Source organism: Phoxinus phoxinus (assembly GCF_949152265.1).
Source record: "Phoxinus phoxinus genome assembly, chromosome: 6".
Lineage (NCBI taxonomy): Eukaryota > Metazoa > Chordata > Actinopteri > Cypriniformes > Leuciscidae > Phoxinus > Phoxinus phoxinus.
Genome location: NC_136881.1, coordinates 13,804,913 through 13,821,948, shown reverse-complemented (window position 1 = coordinate 13,821,948; position 17,036 = coordinate 13,804,913). Strand labels below are relative to the sequence as shown.

At 36.0% G+C, this 17,036-nt stretch overlaps 1 protein-coding gene across 2 annotated transcripts in view; it reads left to right on the top strand.

Moving 5' to 3' along the window:
- ptprdb (protein tyrosine phosphatase receptor type Db) overlaps nucleotides 1-17,036 on the top strand; it is a 59,858-nt gene that overhangs the window by 32,016 nt on the left and 10,806 nt on the right. The window contains exons 10-26 of one of the 2 annotated variants that reach the window (XM_079615144.1): nucleotides 913-1,494; nucleotides 1,607-1,749; nucleotides 1,846-1,987; nucleotides 3,631-3,933; nucleotides 4,271-4,464; nucleotides 6,297-6,320; nucleotides 6,626-6,743; nucleotides 8,807-9,460; nucleotides 9,965-10,062; nucleotides 11,287-11,543; nucleotides 12,348-12,441; nucleotides 12,626-12,835; nucleotides 13,066-13,226; nucleotides 13,791-13,906; nucleotides 15,453-15,550; nucleotides 15,795-15,918; nucleotides 16,694-16,869. In XM_079615144.1, the coding sequence (XP_079471270.1) occupies nucleotides 913-1,494; nucleotides 1,607-1,749; nucleotides 1,846-1,987; nucleotides 3,631-3,933; nucleotides 4,271-4,464; nucleotides 6,297-6,320; nucleotides 6,626-6,743; nucleotides 8,807-9,460; nucleotides 9,965-10,062; nucleotides 11,287-11,543; nucleotides 12,348-12,441; nucleotides 12,626-12,835; nucleotides 13,066-13,226; nucleotides 13,791-13,906; nucleotides 15,453-15,550; nucleotides 15,795-15,918; nucleotides 16,694-16,869 (3,494 nt within the window). The remainder of the gene's footprint in view (nucleotides 1-912; nucleotides 1,495-1,606; nucleotides 1,750-1,845; nucleotides 1,988-3,630; nucleotides 3,934-4,270; nucleotides 4,465-6,296; nucleotides 6,321-6,625; nucleotides 6,744-8,806; nucleotides 9,461-9,964; nucleotides 10,063-11,286; nucleotides 11,544-12,347; nucleotides 12,442-12,625; nucleotides 12,836-13,065; nucleotides 13,227-13,790; nucleotides 13,907-15,452; nucleotides 15,551-15,794; nucleotides 15,919-16,693; nucleotides 16,870-17,036) is intronic. The other variant, XM_079615143.1, reaches the window with a different exon arrangement.

Here is a 17,036-nt window from a genome sequence, read left to right as displayed (position 1 = left end):
GCATACAAATTGCTTGAGCTTCTGCTTCAGAATTTGGCAAGTATTAGCTATTATATAGGAGGCAGTAAAACTGCTGTCTATCTTTTGTTACAACCTTTGCATTGGGAGCGTCCGTAATTAATTTAAATTATGTCATATGTCATGTAATTTCATGATACTAAATTAAAATAAGTTAAATAGTATTAAACATTTTCTGAAAGTAATTAATTTTATTTTTATGATTCATAAGTTTGGGGTCGGTATGATTTATTTTGATTTCTTTTGATTCTTCTATGATTTTTTGTTGTTGTTGATTTTTTAAAAGTAGAAAAAATTATCTTATGCTCACCAAGGCTGCAATTATTTGAACATACATTAAAACTGTGACATTGTGAAATAGTAGTACAATTAAAAAAAAAAAAAAAAAAAAAAAAAAAACACACACATTCATATATATATTTAAGAAATAATTGCATTTATATACTGTATATACATTTATATAATTTATATTATATATAAATATTTTATATATAAATATAACCAATTTTTCTTAAACATATACATGATTGTGTGTTTTTTTATATATATAAATAATTATACACAGTACACACACATATATTATGTAAACACAAACTTTTATTTTGGATGCGATTAATCGCGATTAATCTTTTGACAGCCCTAATTATATTATATTGTATTATATTATATTATATTATATTATATTATATTATATTATATTATATTATATTATATTAATTAGAATACAGTACATTTGTGCTGCTGAATATTTAGTGGAAATCGTGATACATTTTTTTTCATGATTCTTTGATAAATATAAAATTTTAAAAAATAGCATTTATTTTAAATAGATATTTTTTGTAAATCTTTTTAGAAATTTCCCTAATTTATTTCTCTCCTCCTTCATCTCCATAGCCCTCCCCAATCCTCCAGGAGCTCCAGTTGTCATGGAGCGATCTGCCACCAGCATTACTCTGATGTGGGACAGTGGAAATCCACTTGCTGTTTCTTATTACATCATTCAGTATCGTCCCGCCTCCTCCACCGACACCTTTAAAGAAATTGATGCCATAGCCACAACTCGTTACAGCGTGGGTGGACTCAGCCCCTACTCGCACTACAATTTCCGGGTCATGGCGGTGAATTCGATTGGCCGCGGCCCACCGAGTCAGACCGTGGAAGCTCGCACAGCCGAACAGGCGCCTAGTTCCCCTCCCCGTCGTGTCAGAGGTCGCATGCTGAGTGGTTCCACAGCGATGGTGCAGTGGGAGGAGCCAGAGGAAGCCAACGGTCAGGTGGTTGGGTACAGGGTGTATTACACGTCTGATTCGTCTCTGTCTGTGAGCCAATGGGAGAAGGAAATGGTTCGAGGGGCTAATTTTTTAAACGTACGAGACCTGACACCCAACAAAACATATTTTATTAGAGTGCTTGCCTTTACCGCAGTCGGAGATGGACCTCTTTCCAGCGATCTGCACATCATTGCCAAAACAGGAGGTGTGCAGTTTTGTGAAGTTGGGATTATTTTATAGAATCTAATATTGCAGCTTATTTTGTTTCGGTTGCATCATTCTCTAAGCATTGTCTTTCTGCCTCCACTCATTTCTAGTCCCATCCCAGCCCACAGAACCGAAGGCAGAGGTGAAATCAGAGACCAGCATTCTTCTGTCGTGGATCCCTCCTGCTCACAGCGGCACAGATGCCATCACTGGCTATGAGCTCATTTACAGGCTTGGAGATCAGCCAGAGCAGGTACGCGCACACACACACACACACACACACACACAAAACGTTTTCATTTTGTAGCGTCTGGTTTAATGCTAATTCCTTTAAACCTCTCTCTTCCAGAAAATATCATTTGATCCAAGCTCCAGTTATCTGCTGAAGAATCTAAAGCCGTTTTCCACCTACATATTTCAACTAGCAGCGCGCAGTAAACACGGCCTGGGGGCATTCACCAGTGAAATCACCGTTCAGACTCCACAGACACGTATGAGTGATTCTATAATTGGAGTTACATTTTGCATTTCAAAAAGTTAAGGAAAAAAACTGCTCAGTAACATAAATTCTTTCCAGTATCTTATTGAAAACGTATTCAATTTTAATAATTCAATGCCTGCCAAACACGAGTCACTTCCTTTTTTTACCTTTAATAAAAATACAGATTTCTTTATATTATTGTTTGTCAACTCTGTTACTGTCAATTCTGTTACACACTGTCAACAGCTTGGTAACAGATTGGACAATTTTAAGCTTTTTAGCCAAAAACTCTACTTGCTAGCATAAATGCTAAGAGCACATTGCACTAATGAAATCATGATTAAAATACCTTTAAACAACTCACTGTGTGATCAGTAATACATTCTTGCATGTATCTTACATAATTGTGGAAGATAATTCCACCAATTTAAAGGCAATGTTTGGTGCGGTAACATAATTGACACAATATTTATAAACACATTTTTATAAGATAAAAGTTATTTTTTTAATAATTTAATGTTGTAGAATTAGGAAAATGACTATTTAGGGCTTTTATAAATAAAATAAATGAAATATTACCAAAAGAAAAGTAAAATAATATATTTTGATTGAACAATGATACCTTATGGAATAAATACACTAACTTATTCAAACAACAAGAAAACATTATTTTACAGAAAATATTATATTGTTATGGCCTGTAATATATTGTGATCCATAACAATAGGTTCAAATGTTGAGGTGACAAAAGTTATAGGAATAAACATTTAACATTTTAAAACATATTCAAATAGAAAACAGTTATTTTAAATTGCTCAATATTACTGTTTTACTGTATTGTTGATCAAATAAATGCAGCATAAGAGGCTTCTTTCAAAGACATTAAAAAGTCTCACAATGCCATTTTTTCATGGTAGTTTATCTTTAAAAAAAACAAGGACTTCAAATGGAGTGACAGCATTAAACTTGAACAGAATCATTAAACATAATTAAAGAGACAAATACAGCTAATAAAACTAGATTTTTCTTTGTATAAATTATAACTGTATCAGAAACATAGTGATAATCAGCTGCATTAACTAAATTGCATGTCATGAATCTTGCGTATTCACTGAATCCATCAGTATGAACTGATTCCTTAAATGAATCAGATTTTTTTTTCATGCTAGACATAGAGAGTACAGTTTGAGAGAGCATGTTTTTCATTGCCTTTGTTCACTCGGCTGTAAAGACTTGGATTCTGATATGACACAACGCTACTGGTTAGAAGTTGTTTGGGAAAGATACAGTAAACAGCTGTCAGGCTATTGAAAATTTAGTGAAGTGTAAAGAGCAGGTAAGAATATGAGACACTCAATGAAAGGATCTGGAAAGAGGGAGTCAAACAAGTAAGTTTTACGTTGAATGTATTCGTTTTTCATTTCAGTTCACCATATGTGGACGATCATTTGCAGTTTGATGTCTTGCTTTATTTGACCTGTGTGTGTCAACACCACATTTTACGTGTCAATTTTGTCCTTTTATGTCTTTTTTTTTTCTTTCTCTGATTTCATTTCATTTCCACACATTATCATCCACAACAACACTTAAACTAACCACCGCTGCCTCAACACACACAATTAAACCCACCCAATTCTTTAACCACCCAATCAGAGTCCACACCCCCTCCCCAGGAAGTCACATGCATAAGCCCCTCCTCCACAAGTCTACTGCTCAGCTGGACTCCACCCCTCACAGATGAAAACGGAATCATAACGGGATACTCCATCCGATATGTGGCAGTGGAACGGGAGAATGACCCTGTGCAGAGGATCCCGAACATCCCATCTAATTGTTTCCGGTACCGGATAGAGGGGCTGAAGAAAGGGACCCTGTACTCTGTGACAGTTGCTGCCCACACTGACACAGATCAAGGGCCTGAGAGCCTACCGATATTGGTCCGCACAGAGGAAGACGGTATGTGACAGTGCCTTAATTTGACCCTTGACCTGAAGCTGAGCCTCTCCCAAAAGCCCTTCAAAAGCCTTGGAGACTAGTGGTTGCAAAAGTTCCTCTTTGGATTTCCTACCTTCAGAATTTTTCCATCTGCATAAATTGCATTTTTGGCTCATTCACCCTGGTGATAACATGTTCAGATCCCGTTCCATGACTTAAGCTTTTTCCCAAAGGATTTGTCAAGATAATTTAACCTCAGTACCATACCTCTTTTCCTGACCTTTCCTTGTCCTTCTCCTGTGAGCTGAAAGGAATGTTCAGCTGTGACTATATGTCCTTTACTCAAATGCCTCTTTAGTGCCCAGCGCACCGCCGCGGGGTGTGGATGTGGTGGTCTTAAACGCCACCTCTGCTAGAGTGTCATGGAAACCTCCAGTTGCTGAGCGACAGCATGGAAAGATCCGTGGTTACCAGGTGACATACGCCAGACGAACAGCAGGGGAGAGAACAGTCTCTCCCAGAATTAGGGAACACCTACTGAGAGAGCCACAGGTAGGAGACTTCACCTCAAGGACACACACACTCAATATGTGTTCTTTAGAAATGTGGTTTATTTTTGAGTTGTTCTCAGTTTGAAAATAATGAATTCTTGATCTCAAAAATCAAGGACTCTCCAAATTCAAGGACACGCAACTTCACTCTTTTGACACCAAGTGGTTCCAAAATATATATATAAAAAAGTTTTTTTCTGGTTGTGTAGAAAATCTTAAAATAATGTTTTATGGTAATTTATTTTTCAAACTTTTAAACAAGTCTTCAGTAAATCTATAAAAAAATGTAGAAGTAGGTAAATTTGACTTTTCATAAGAAATGACTTTTCATATTTGAAACTTTTTGGGGAAAAAAATATTTCTTAAAAATGGTCCTTAGTAACACTGCTTTGTTTTGTCCATTCAAATTTGTTAAATGTAAAATGCATAATTCAACCAAAAAATGCATTAAAGCAACTATACAGTTTTCTTGTTAAACACAATTTAATTCAACATAATTTTGTTAGCCATATATATACATAGTTCTATAGGACACTTAATATGTGAAGTGAACTTTAAAGGAACACTCCACTTTTTTTGGAAATATGCTAATTTTCCAATAGCCTGGCTCCACCCTCCTACGTACTTCCACTCAATTTTCATTTTCCTTCAGTACCGTATTTTTCGGACTATAAGCCGCTCCGTAGTATAAGTCGTCAATAAATGCGTCATGACGAGGAAAAATATATAAGAGTTTGCTTATAAATATATAAGAGATGCTAACAGTCTTATCAGATTCAATGAGCTATGCTAAGCTATGTTAAAACTACCGCCAGACCCGGAGATCGGCTGAATGGATTCAAAAACGGTAAAACTCAACTGCTTAACTCTAGGGGAGTTGGAAAATTAGCCTATTTCTAAAAAAGTGGAGTGTTCCTTTAATTCCAAAGCCAGGTATTACTTTACAAAGCAAAGATGTCTAGAATTTAATTCATAGACCTAAACACTTGACACAATAACAGTCACAATCAACATGTAAAAAGATGAGCTCTTAACATCACAACACAACAAATATCTAACAATACTGACAAAACAAAAGTTGAAATAAAGACTCAGCAAACAGCAAAACAGTAATCATATAACAGTAACCGCATCATTTATTCATGCTGCAGTGTATGCTGTGAACTCACAAACCCTTAACATTTCAGCTTTTTTTTTTCCAGACAACTGTGCTTGACTTGGTACAACATTTGGGCAGATTTTCTTTATTTTACAAACTCATAATTTACTGCTAGTTAATTGTTGTGTTAATAAGTACAAGGTTTATCCAACTTTTTCTCTAAAAACTTAAAGAAGGTCATTTCCATCACACAAAATATAAAAATTCACACATACCAAAATCAACTTGATTAAAGGCATGTAAAAAACTTTTTCATTAAGTTTGAAAATGTTTACTTTTTTAAGGTTTATAGTAGGAGAATAGAAATTGAAGAATCACTCACATACTGTACACTAGAACATGGCGTAGAATCCTAACTATCACTTGATCTGGATGAGCTGTTTGTTTGTCAGTAATTAGGCTTCTTAGCACAGCTAATGCTCTCTAAATGGACTTTCATTTCGCTTTAATCATCAGATAACATCAGGATCTGCTTATTATCCGCATGCTAAGACTGAACCTCCGATAACTATCTTAGAATCAAAGAGCCTTAAAACCACTATGTAATTGTTCCAGTGAACCTTTCACACTATTTATTCTCAGTAGACCTTTATTCATTGTGTTGTTGGAAATAATCATATTACATCTTGGCATTCAAATTCATTTTACTTCTTTTTGTGTGTGTGTGTAAACAGCCACAGAATGACTCGAAACAATATGTGAGTATAACTATTTTGAACATGACCCAGAATTTTAATACATTTACTTGAACCAAAGTCCCTTTAAGGCACATCAGTTCACTCTGGCCATCTTGGTAATGTTCCAATCCAGACAGCTATATATATATATATATATAATCTAGGCAATAGGCATGTACAGCTCCTATACTTGAATTGGGGGGAAATGGAATCTGTATGTCAAGATGATTTTTCAATAATGAATTTCAAATAAAATGGACATTTAGTTTCTTTACATTTTTTTTTTTTGTTGAAGTATTGTTTTAGTGAGTGCATGTGTTTATTAGGACCTGATTTTGACCGATTTATGGCCAAACACTGAATACTCTGTGACCGTGGCTGCGTTCACCTCAAAAGGCGATGGATCACGCAGCAAGCCTATCGTCATCAGAACTAAACCATCATGTGTGTACACCCTCCCACATACATACACGTTCATGTTTTGGTATACACACTTGTGATTATCTCAGTGTTAAATAGAAAGTTCACCCAAAAATGAAAAGCATTTACTTATCATCATATCATTCCAAATCCAAAATCCATATGACTTTCTTTTGTCCACAGAACACTAAAGGAGAACATTTGAAAATAGTTGTATGCTCTTTTCAATGACAGTCCCCCTTCCCCTCATGTGAGCTGTTGAACGTTTCAAATTGTAAGGTGTGAGCTCAACTTTATGATTCATAAACGAATCATTGAGACCAATTCTGTGAACCAGATCAATTGATTCACTGAAAAGATCTGCCTCAATAATTATTTGCTAACAAATCTACTTTTATTAACTTAAAAATGCTTGAAAGAAAGCTATGGCAGATGTCAAGATTTTTTGTGAATAACACTGGATTTTTCCATGAGTTTAAATTTTCAAATTCATAAAACATTCACACAATTTGTGAACCTGATCAAACGATTCACTGACTAAAAATTATTATTTGCTTACAGCTTGGACTACTACTTATAGTATGTGTCAATATTTGTAGTGATTTATCTATATTGGATATTGAGTCTGTGATTTCAACTTTTCAAATTGTAAGGCATGAGTTAAACTTTTCAATTCATAAACGAATCATTCAGACCAATTTTGTGAACCGGATCAAACGATTCTGATTCAAAAGAATTATCTGTTAACAAACTGGACTACTCCTCTTATTCACTCTTAAAAATATACCAAGGAAAGCTATGGTAAATGTCAAGATTTTCAATTAATTAATTTTGTAGTGAATTTCAGTGAGTCTTTTCATTTTAAACGGGGTCCTATTATGCCCTTTTACGAAGTCTTGATTTTGTTTTTTGGGTGTACTACTAGAATATGTTTTCATGCTTGATTGTTAAAAAACACATTATTTTTCACATATTTTACATTATTACAGCTCTTCTCTCCCCATTCTGTCTCAAACATGAAGTCCTTCCTTTCTGGAATACGAAATGTACTGTGATTGTTTAGCTGGCCCAGTGTGTTGTGATTGGCAGTGCTTAGTGCGTGTTCAGGAAATGTCCCGCCCCTCTATAACTGCGAGTTCTTCTCTAGTCGTGTAAGTATTGATGATGGCGTCAATTTCAAACCAATTTGATTCAGACCCTGACAATGTTTACAAACGAGAATCATGCAGAATGAATTTCATGCACAGACTTTGCAAGCACAGATTTTACAGGAGGTTTCAGAGTGCTATGTTTTTTTGTAATTTTCTACATTATACGATGTTATACACCATTTAATCGTGATATTTGTCGGAAAACTAAGGTAATTCAAACACTAATCGATTACTAAACCATGGTTAATTTTCCTAAGGAGCAGTGAACCGTCTTACAAAAGCGAGAGCTTACACAAGCTGTTCTCCATAAAATATGCAGCGCACAGATAAACGTTAAGCCTTAGGAAGGTCAAACAAATGACCTTTGGAAACGGGGTGGACAAAACAGCATCTCTTTGACATAGCGACAACACTGTCTTCTCTAATGCAGCTCAACCAGGCCTCGTCCCCTTTTTTTGGGTATTCAGTGGGCGGAGATTATTTAAATGAGGAACATTATGAAGTCATAAGATCCAAAAAAATCGCGTTGTAGTCTAAACGAGCCGTTCGTTGTAGTTCATGAAAAGTTGATTATGTTAAATATAATATCTCCCTTTGGAAGGGACTTTGATCTTTGTAACCTCTGCAGATCTTTTTTATGCACAAACAGGAACATTGCACACTTACTAAAGTGGAAAAGCATAATAGGACCCCTTTAAAGGATGAAAGCTTCGGTCCCTGTTCATTGTAATTCAGTTGAAAAGAGCACGGCCTTCTTTTGTGAATTGTGCAAGAAAGTTTTTATTGGAGCTGTGAAGAAAATAAAGATTTTTCATTTTTGAGTGAACTATTGTAATAACCAGAAAGTCAAGTATTTCACTCAACCTAACACATCATGACTTCACTACAGCGCCACATATTTAGTGTTGATCTAAAGTATTGTTCTCTACTCCACAGTGCCAGGTTTGCCCCTTCTTACAGTCTCTCCATCAGAGGATGGCACTGCCCTACTAAAATGGCAGCCTCCCCCTGCTGGTCTGTCTCCTGTGCTGGGCTACAGGCTCTCATATGGCCAGGCTGACCCGACCTCAGACTCCTTCATGGTGGAGGAGCTAGACGTTAAGGAACACACCTACACCGTCTCCTCTTTGAGTGCAGGGGTGCTGTATGTGTTCCGGCTCGCGGCCCGTACCATATGGGGTTATGGTTCAAGCGCTCAGGTCACATTTTTAACACCAAACGTGGTGCAAACAACCACAGATGACATGGTAACATTCCCGGGGACAACAGACGGTCAAAATGTGAGCATACAGGAACCCGTGCCGCTTTTGGCTAACTTAACGGCTGAAAACATCAACTCCTCGTCCGTGATCCTGAGATGGGAGCGACCAAGAAGCTATGACCGGATCCAAGGTTACCGCGTGTGGTTCGCTGTCACCTATAGTAATGGCACGGATATTGCCATGGAATCAGACGTTTCGGAGGCTACAGTGGTTCTCAATGGCCTACGGGCAAATACTGAGTATGTGGCGAGAGTGTGCGTGCTTAGCAAACACGGCCCTGGGGCCTATAGTCTCCCCGTATCCATCAAAACACAACCAGCACAGGAAGGTATGACACTTGTATATCCTCACATACAAACATTTACTGTCAGGCAACCCTCCCTAATCAAAACCACAACAATTTTACCCTGGAAGGATATTTTCTGTTTTTGTCTGGTCATTTTTGTCTGTCTTTGTTGGTCTGAGTCTCTTGTTTGGTGACGTTCACGAAGCGCAGATAAAAGGTGAGAATCTTTCTGAAAATGGGTCTAGGTATACGTGGAGGGCTCCATAATCACATAAATCTCAACTATGGTAAAGGTGAGCCCTTGGAAAAGAGTGGCAAATTCTTATCAGCACTACCGTATGAGAAAAGAGTGACTAGCTCTTTTTTCTCCTTTCGGCTTTGTGCACCCTTTGTAGATAACAACCTGATGTGGTAAATGTTTTTAGTAGAAACGGTTGAAAAGATTCTTTGATGTTCTGCTCATGCTGGAGGCCAGAGGTTCTGCTCAGGTGAGCTGAAGTATTGAAGTGTGTTGTGTTGATCTTTTGTTTTATTTCTCTTTAATAGTGTTTGCCGTGAACTTCAGAGTGAAAGCTGCAATGAAGAGTTCTGTGCTGCTGACCTGGGAGCCACGAACCGCCAGTAATAAAGCACAATCTCTCATTGTAAGTAGTACTGCAGTTTTTTTGCTGTGTATGTTTGCACAAAATTTTTGGGTCTACATGACGAGTGTGTGTGGCCTTTCGTTATCCAAGACAATATTCAAAAGCCTCTCATATAGAGCTTGTTTTCAAACTTCTGTAATGACTGACGAAGGCAGAACAGCCAAAACATTTGTCTTTGTATCTCCTGTTTTAAGTCAATACATTCATTTTAGAGTGCAGACCTATTGTATTGTCAAACGTCTGTATTAACACAAACTAGTAGTGGCAATATATTAACATAACACAATAACAAAAAAGATTTTATTTTGTTTTTTTCCTATGATTGTTTTGGCTTTTCTTTTTAATTGTTTTTAATTGATTTAGCTTGTTTTACTGTACATTGTATTCCTGGCTGTATTTCTCTTTTTTTCTGTGTGACCTACACAGGTCTTTGCTGTAAATGAGAACTCGTTCTCAGTCAACTTACCTGTATGTATAAATAAATAAATAAATAAATAATTATAAATAATCCACATTAAAATGATTAAATTTGGTAATTCTAGAAGTTTCAAGAACTTAATGTTTTTTCACATTTACATTACTTTTTTTTTTTTTTATATATATATATATATGTTTTACTCAAAATAGCAGTTTCTACATGCTAAAATATTTAGAGCTTGACTTAACTAGAAAAATTTACATTCAGAATAGACATTTCGGTAACACTTTAGTTTAGGGTACAATGCTCACTGTTAACTAGTTGCTTATTAGCATGCATATTACTAGGTTATTGGCTGTATGACCATATTCTACATCCCGTTTTTCCAAGATCATGGGAACTCCGATCTTTTTTTATAAAAATGGTTAATTAAAATAAGAAATAGGATGTCAGTTTGCTTTTTTTAGCTGTTATCTTATTTTAAAGCTGTTTTTTTTTTCTCATTTTAAATAATTTAAAGTCATATTGTGGTGCCCATAACGGCTGGGTTATGTGATAGACTATTATTAGCTCAGTATAAAGCTTACGTTGGGCGTGTGTGTTGTTCCTCCATTGCTACCCTTCATGCAACATATTGAAGTGGAATTGTGTATGACAGTGTTGGTATAAACGTGCGAGCGTGTGCATGTTAGCAAGTATCTGAGGTGTCACTCTTAATCTCACTCTGCCTTTCTCGAGAGTGTGTGTGTGTCACAACATGCTCATAGTCTTTGCTGGTTAGTTTCCATTCTCTCTTTTTCCCTCAGATCTCATATGGTGATGGTGAAAGTGTGGAGGTGGATGGGCGGCTCGGGCAGAAGTTAGTGACCAAGCTGAAGCCCCAGTCTCTATACACCTTCTTGTTAACCAGTAAAGCTGATAGCACTGGAGGTCTGCAGCACCGCGCAGACGCCATGACCGCTCCAAACCTGATGACCAAGAAACCCCAGCTCCTGGACAAGACTAGCTCTCAGAGCATCGCTACCCTACAGCTGCCCGCTGTCCAGGGACAGGCTAACGTCAGGTCAGCAAAACACCAAAGAATGATTCAAATTTTCATAAAATTTCTGACATTTTTTTAAACTATTTATTTCCAGCTTTAAATAAGATATTGAATTCCAGATTTCCAGTGTGGTCTTACAATTTTAAACTCAACTGAATAATGTATATTATTATATATAAAATATACACTACGGTTTAAAAGTTTGGGGTCAGTATGATTTTCTCTCTTATGCTCAAAGCTGCATTTGATCAAAAATACAGTAAATAGAATTTAAAATAACAGTTTTAATATATTATACATTATCAAATATATTACATTTTGAAATATTTTGAAATATATTTTATTCCTTTGATGGCAAAGCTGAATTTCACCAGCCCTTACTCCAGTCTTCAGTGTCACGTTATTCTTCAGAAATCATTCTAATGTAGGCTACGGATCTGGTTTGTAAAATAATATATTTTTTGAATCTTATTTTTATTCATGTTAAAAACAGTTGTGCTCCGTAATATTTTTGTGGAAACTCTAAACACTTTTTTCAGAATTCTGATTAATAGAAAGTTCAGAACAGCATTTGAAAATAATAATAATTGTGTATATATATATATATATACTTTGTTTTTTCTATTGTACTGAATTCAGTTTATGCTCATTTTAAACTAAAACATATATTTTCATTATTTATTACAGTAATCAGAATATTTATTCATATTTTCACAATGCAAAAATATTTAACTGCCTTCATTTAATTTTTTGTGTGTGAAAATAAAAAGATTTTTCTTCACGAGATTCACCCATAATAATATAATAACATGTTTTTAATTGAAGGGGTTTCTACATTGTGGTTGTCCCTCTGAAGAGGCAGAGAGGAGGAAACTTCCAGAATTCATGGAGTGATCCAGATGAGATGAACATTGATGAGGTACCACATTTTTGTAATGAAATGCTGATCCCGCAGTATAAATATTTTTTACAGTTTTGATCAAGTCGTTCACTGTCTTTGCTGACAGTTTTAAACATGTTGGTTCAGCATAAGGCAGTTGCAGCGTCTGTTGTGGTTAACGTGGCTCATGTCAAGTGCTTGTCCTGTTTTCTGGTTTCTCCAGCTACTGAGGGAGATTAATGGGACCGGTCGCTCTGTGCGTCTACGGAGGCAGGCGGAGGCAAAAGCATACATCAGTTCTCATTTCCAGAATCTTCCAGCCGAGTTTAAACTAGGAGACGGCCGTGTGTATGGAGCATTCATGAACCGACCGCTTGTGAACGGACAGGAGTATGTGTGCTTCGTGCTGGCTATTCTTGAACTGGGCCAGAACGTAAGTCCTTCTTTTCTCTCATGTTGGTGATTTTTGAGGTTCACAATTAAATTTTTAAGTAATAATTTATAAAAAACAATGTTATATTTTGAGTACAGTGCCTGCAACCCTTCAGCTGTCTCTGAATTCACAATACCTTATTTGTTTTTTGTTTTGTTTTTTACATAAAAATGTTGTATATATGTTTATCCTAATATGCTAAGTGTCTTGTTTAATTCTTGATTTGACAGACTGTGTACTCCACAAGTCCATTCTCTGATGCCGTGCTGTTCTCCGATGTTGAGCCGCAGCCGATCGTAGACGAGGAGGAGGGGCTTCTGTGGGTGGTTGGGCCAGTTCTGGCTGTCATCTTCATCATCAGCATTGTCATCCTCATTCTCCTCTTTAAAAGGTGAGATTGAAGGAGAATTGAGAAGGAAAGTGATTTAGAATTTGAAGAGGTGAATGTAGGTTCAATTACATCAATGGGAGTTCCCACTGTGGGAATATCAAAGAATTTTCCAATTTAAAATGGAAAAATCATAGTGAACATGCATTGTTTTAATTATGCTCTGCTCTAAAATGTTCTAAAATCTACATTTTTACCTACTAGATATTGCTTTTGTTTTGTGTAGAGTAAAACTTGAAACCAGCAATCAATCCTTTTCAATTAATCTCTTGAGCGATTCACAAATTGGCATGAATGATTAATTAATTTGAATGATTTAAAAAAAAAAAGGATAATAAGCAAAGGAATAAAAAATGCTAGATGTGTTATATTTTACTTACGCAGAAGCTTATTTTATTTATCCCTATTTCTTTTGTCTTCCCTTGCATTATATGTGCACAAACCAGCAAACCAGACAGGTCTGTGTATTATGTTTCTCTGTAAATCTAATTATGCTCGAAATGCAATATAAACTATTTCCTACTAAGTGAGTGTTGCTTTAATGCTCCTACGCGTGTGATGTTACAGGAAGCGGGCAGAGCTGGAAGGCAGGAAGTGCAGCTTTCCCAGCAGCAGTAAAGCCATGAGTTCCCAGCATCCATCTGATCCAGTGGAGCTGCGTAGAATCAACTTCCCAACGGCTGGTAATATACTGATGAAAAGATATGTCACTAACACACACACACAGGTACAGAGTGCTGAAGAATCAATTTCCCAGTCCCTATTTAATGCTCACACACTGTCGGTATCAACACGGTGTTGTCTCTTTTCTAGGTTTGCGTGCATCTTTCATCGGTTATCGACGGTTATCAAGTTAGTTATGTGTTTTATAGTCTATATTGACTGATTAACCCCCATATGCTCGCACATATGCAGTAACTGGTTTGGCTTTTTTCCATCCTCTTAACTCATTTGAGTCATAACAGGGGTGTATGTGAACACCCGCTGCAGCGTGTGAAGCTTTTCTCTCTGCTCTGACTGACTTCACAACACCTTACACACACCAGCAAACACACACTTTCCATATGGTTGAGCTTTCCTTTTTTAATTTTAGCTAATGATATTTTCTATCCCCTAACCCTTCCTCTAACCCTCACATAAACCTTTTTACGTTTTTAGATTTTCATTTTCAAGACATTGTTTATTGTTTGTTATGGACATTTAGTCAATGATAAAACACACACACACACACACACACACACACACACACACACACACACATCTACAGGAGGACATGCCAGAGACATTTTTAAATAAAGCTATCTATAATAAATATTACAGTAATCATAAGTTTGGTGTTGAATCAATGTTCTTTGCTAAACAGAAAACTATTGCAAACATTAAATTAACTCTTCTCAATTATATTCTAAATGCAGCAATATTGATTTTTTTGCTTTAAAGTTTAATTTGATCTGATTCAGCAATTTCAATGCTAATTCCATCTTGCTTAATACTTCTGACTGTTGTAATCTATACCCTCCACCACACATCATTCAGTAATGTTCAGACTTTATTTTTAGAGATTTTATAGCGGGATGTGAATATGAGGCTCTGCCCACAGCCACCAAAAAAAGTTGTATATCATGAAATAATATAAATCAAGTTTTCTGTGAGGCTGTTTACTTCACTAAATAAAACATTTGTGTGTATTCTTTCCCACTGAGTAGGTAAAAAGTAAATAATCTAAACAATTATATTACTTCACCTATTACTTTACAGCATTTGTCATTAAAAACAACATGACAAATTAGTGAGCTTTGAAATATTATTGTTATTTTTTTGTTTGTTTTTTTTTTACTTAGTTTTGGTCTATATTTTATGTGGAATTACTTGTTTTATAGCTGTTCATTGCACATAAATGTATTAAAACAGGAAATATTTATAAATGTCCCCCTAAAAGTACAATCAGCCCAACCTGTCCACTCCATTTAAATTTGGTCTAAACCATCAGTGTCGTTACATTATAAAATTAATCTCTGGGTACAAACAACTAGTCTACGACACAAATCCTTTTACATTCCTTTAGCAATTTCTATCCTCAAAACACTCACACACACTCAAGAACCCAAGTGTTAAAATATAGATGATATCACTAACATTCTCTCACACTGCTCAGAGCACTTAATCCAGTAGCATGTCGTGTTCTCAGAGTGTGAACTGATCTTTGTGTTTGTGTGATGTGATTGACAGGCATGACCAGTCACCCTCCAGTATCTGTCTCAGAACTGCCAGCTCAAATAGAGAGGATGAAAGCCAATGACAATCTGAGGTTCTCTCAAGAGTATGAGGTCAGATCTTACACACACACACACACGCCCATACATTCACACCCCGCAGATGTACATTAAAATGATATTGGCCAATAAATTATGTACATTAGCACCACATTTCTGCATGTTTTTTTTAATGTACTTTTTTCGTGTGTGAGCACTAACTTCATTGCATAGCCCATGTGATGTTTGTAACGTGTGAAGTACAGTATGGGGCATGTCCAGCGTGATGTGTAATTCATGGCGTGCTTTTCTCTTGTAGTCTATTGATCCAGGGCAACAGTTCTCATGGGAACAGTCTAACCTTGAGATTAACAAGTCAAAGAACAGATATGCCAACGTCATCGCCTACGACCACACCAGAGTATCACTCTCCAACAATGATGGTGAGAGCGTGTGTGCTCAATATTGCTGTTTCTGTGTGTATTCATTAGAAATAACACGTTCTAATCGTACAGGAGTATTAACATGGGAAATCAACTTAAAGCTATTACCTGTTCACATGGCATCTAGCACCATTGCTGTTTGTTATCTCTAAATGTACACATACTGTACCAGTGTTAGCCATTTTCAGTAAACTAAATGAAGCTGAAGTCAAATAAAATATAAATATTGGAGAAGATAATTTAATTAGAAATGGCAGATTTTGCGATTTGCTAACTTTTGCAACTTACTGAAATAAATATATTCAAGTACTAGAATTACTAAAATTTAAATAAAAAAGAATGACAACTAAATAGAAATATAAAAAACTAAAAAAGCACATAAACTTAATAAACTTTAAACAAAAAAGCATAACTGAAAATATTCAAATTAAAGCTAATTTAAAATATTATTAAATACTATGATTGTACATAAATAATAGTAAAATAACACTAATGCATATGACTTTGTCCATGATCTAATTGTCTCTGACACATTGATAGATTTTTTTTTAAATCCTGTTGTCATTTTCCAGTTAATATCCCATATACTGTGGACTTCTGAGCTTGATTTGTGCTGCTAATTAATTGTAAAATATTAGATCTGACACACCACTAATGGAATTTAATTATATATCTCATTTACACCCTTTAAAATTTATGAAAGGCATTTTAGATTTTTTTCCTCTTGTTAGATTGAATGTGATTTAGTTTTTTCCCATTCCATCTTGTTATGCAGGTGTTCCTGGCGGTGACTACATCAATGCCAACTTCATAGACGGGTACCGCCGACAGGGCGCTTACATCGCCACCCAGGGCCCCATGCCAGACACGTTTAGTGATTTCTGGAGAATGGTGTGGGAACAACACACAGCAAATATCATCATGATCACCAAACTTGAGGAGAAATCCAGGGTGAGATTTAATTATACATACACAAACCACACCATGTGTGGAGTCACACAAGCTCTGTTCCAAAACCTAGTATAAATCCTAGCTGTCTACTACCTAAATAGGTAGAGTCTTGACAAAAAAAAAGCACACTTACCTTGTGATTTGAATAATTTTAAAAACATTAGCAG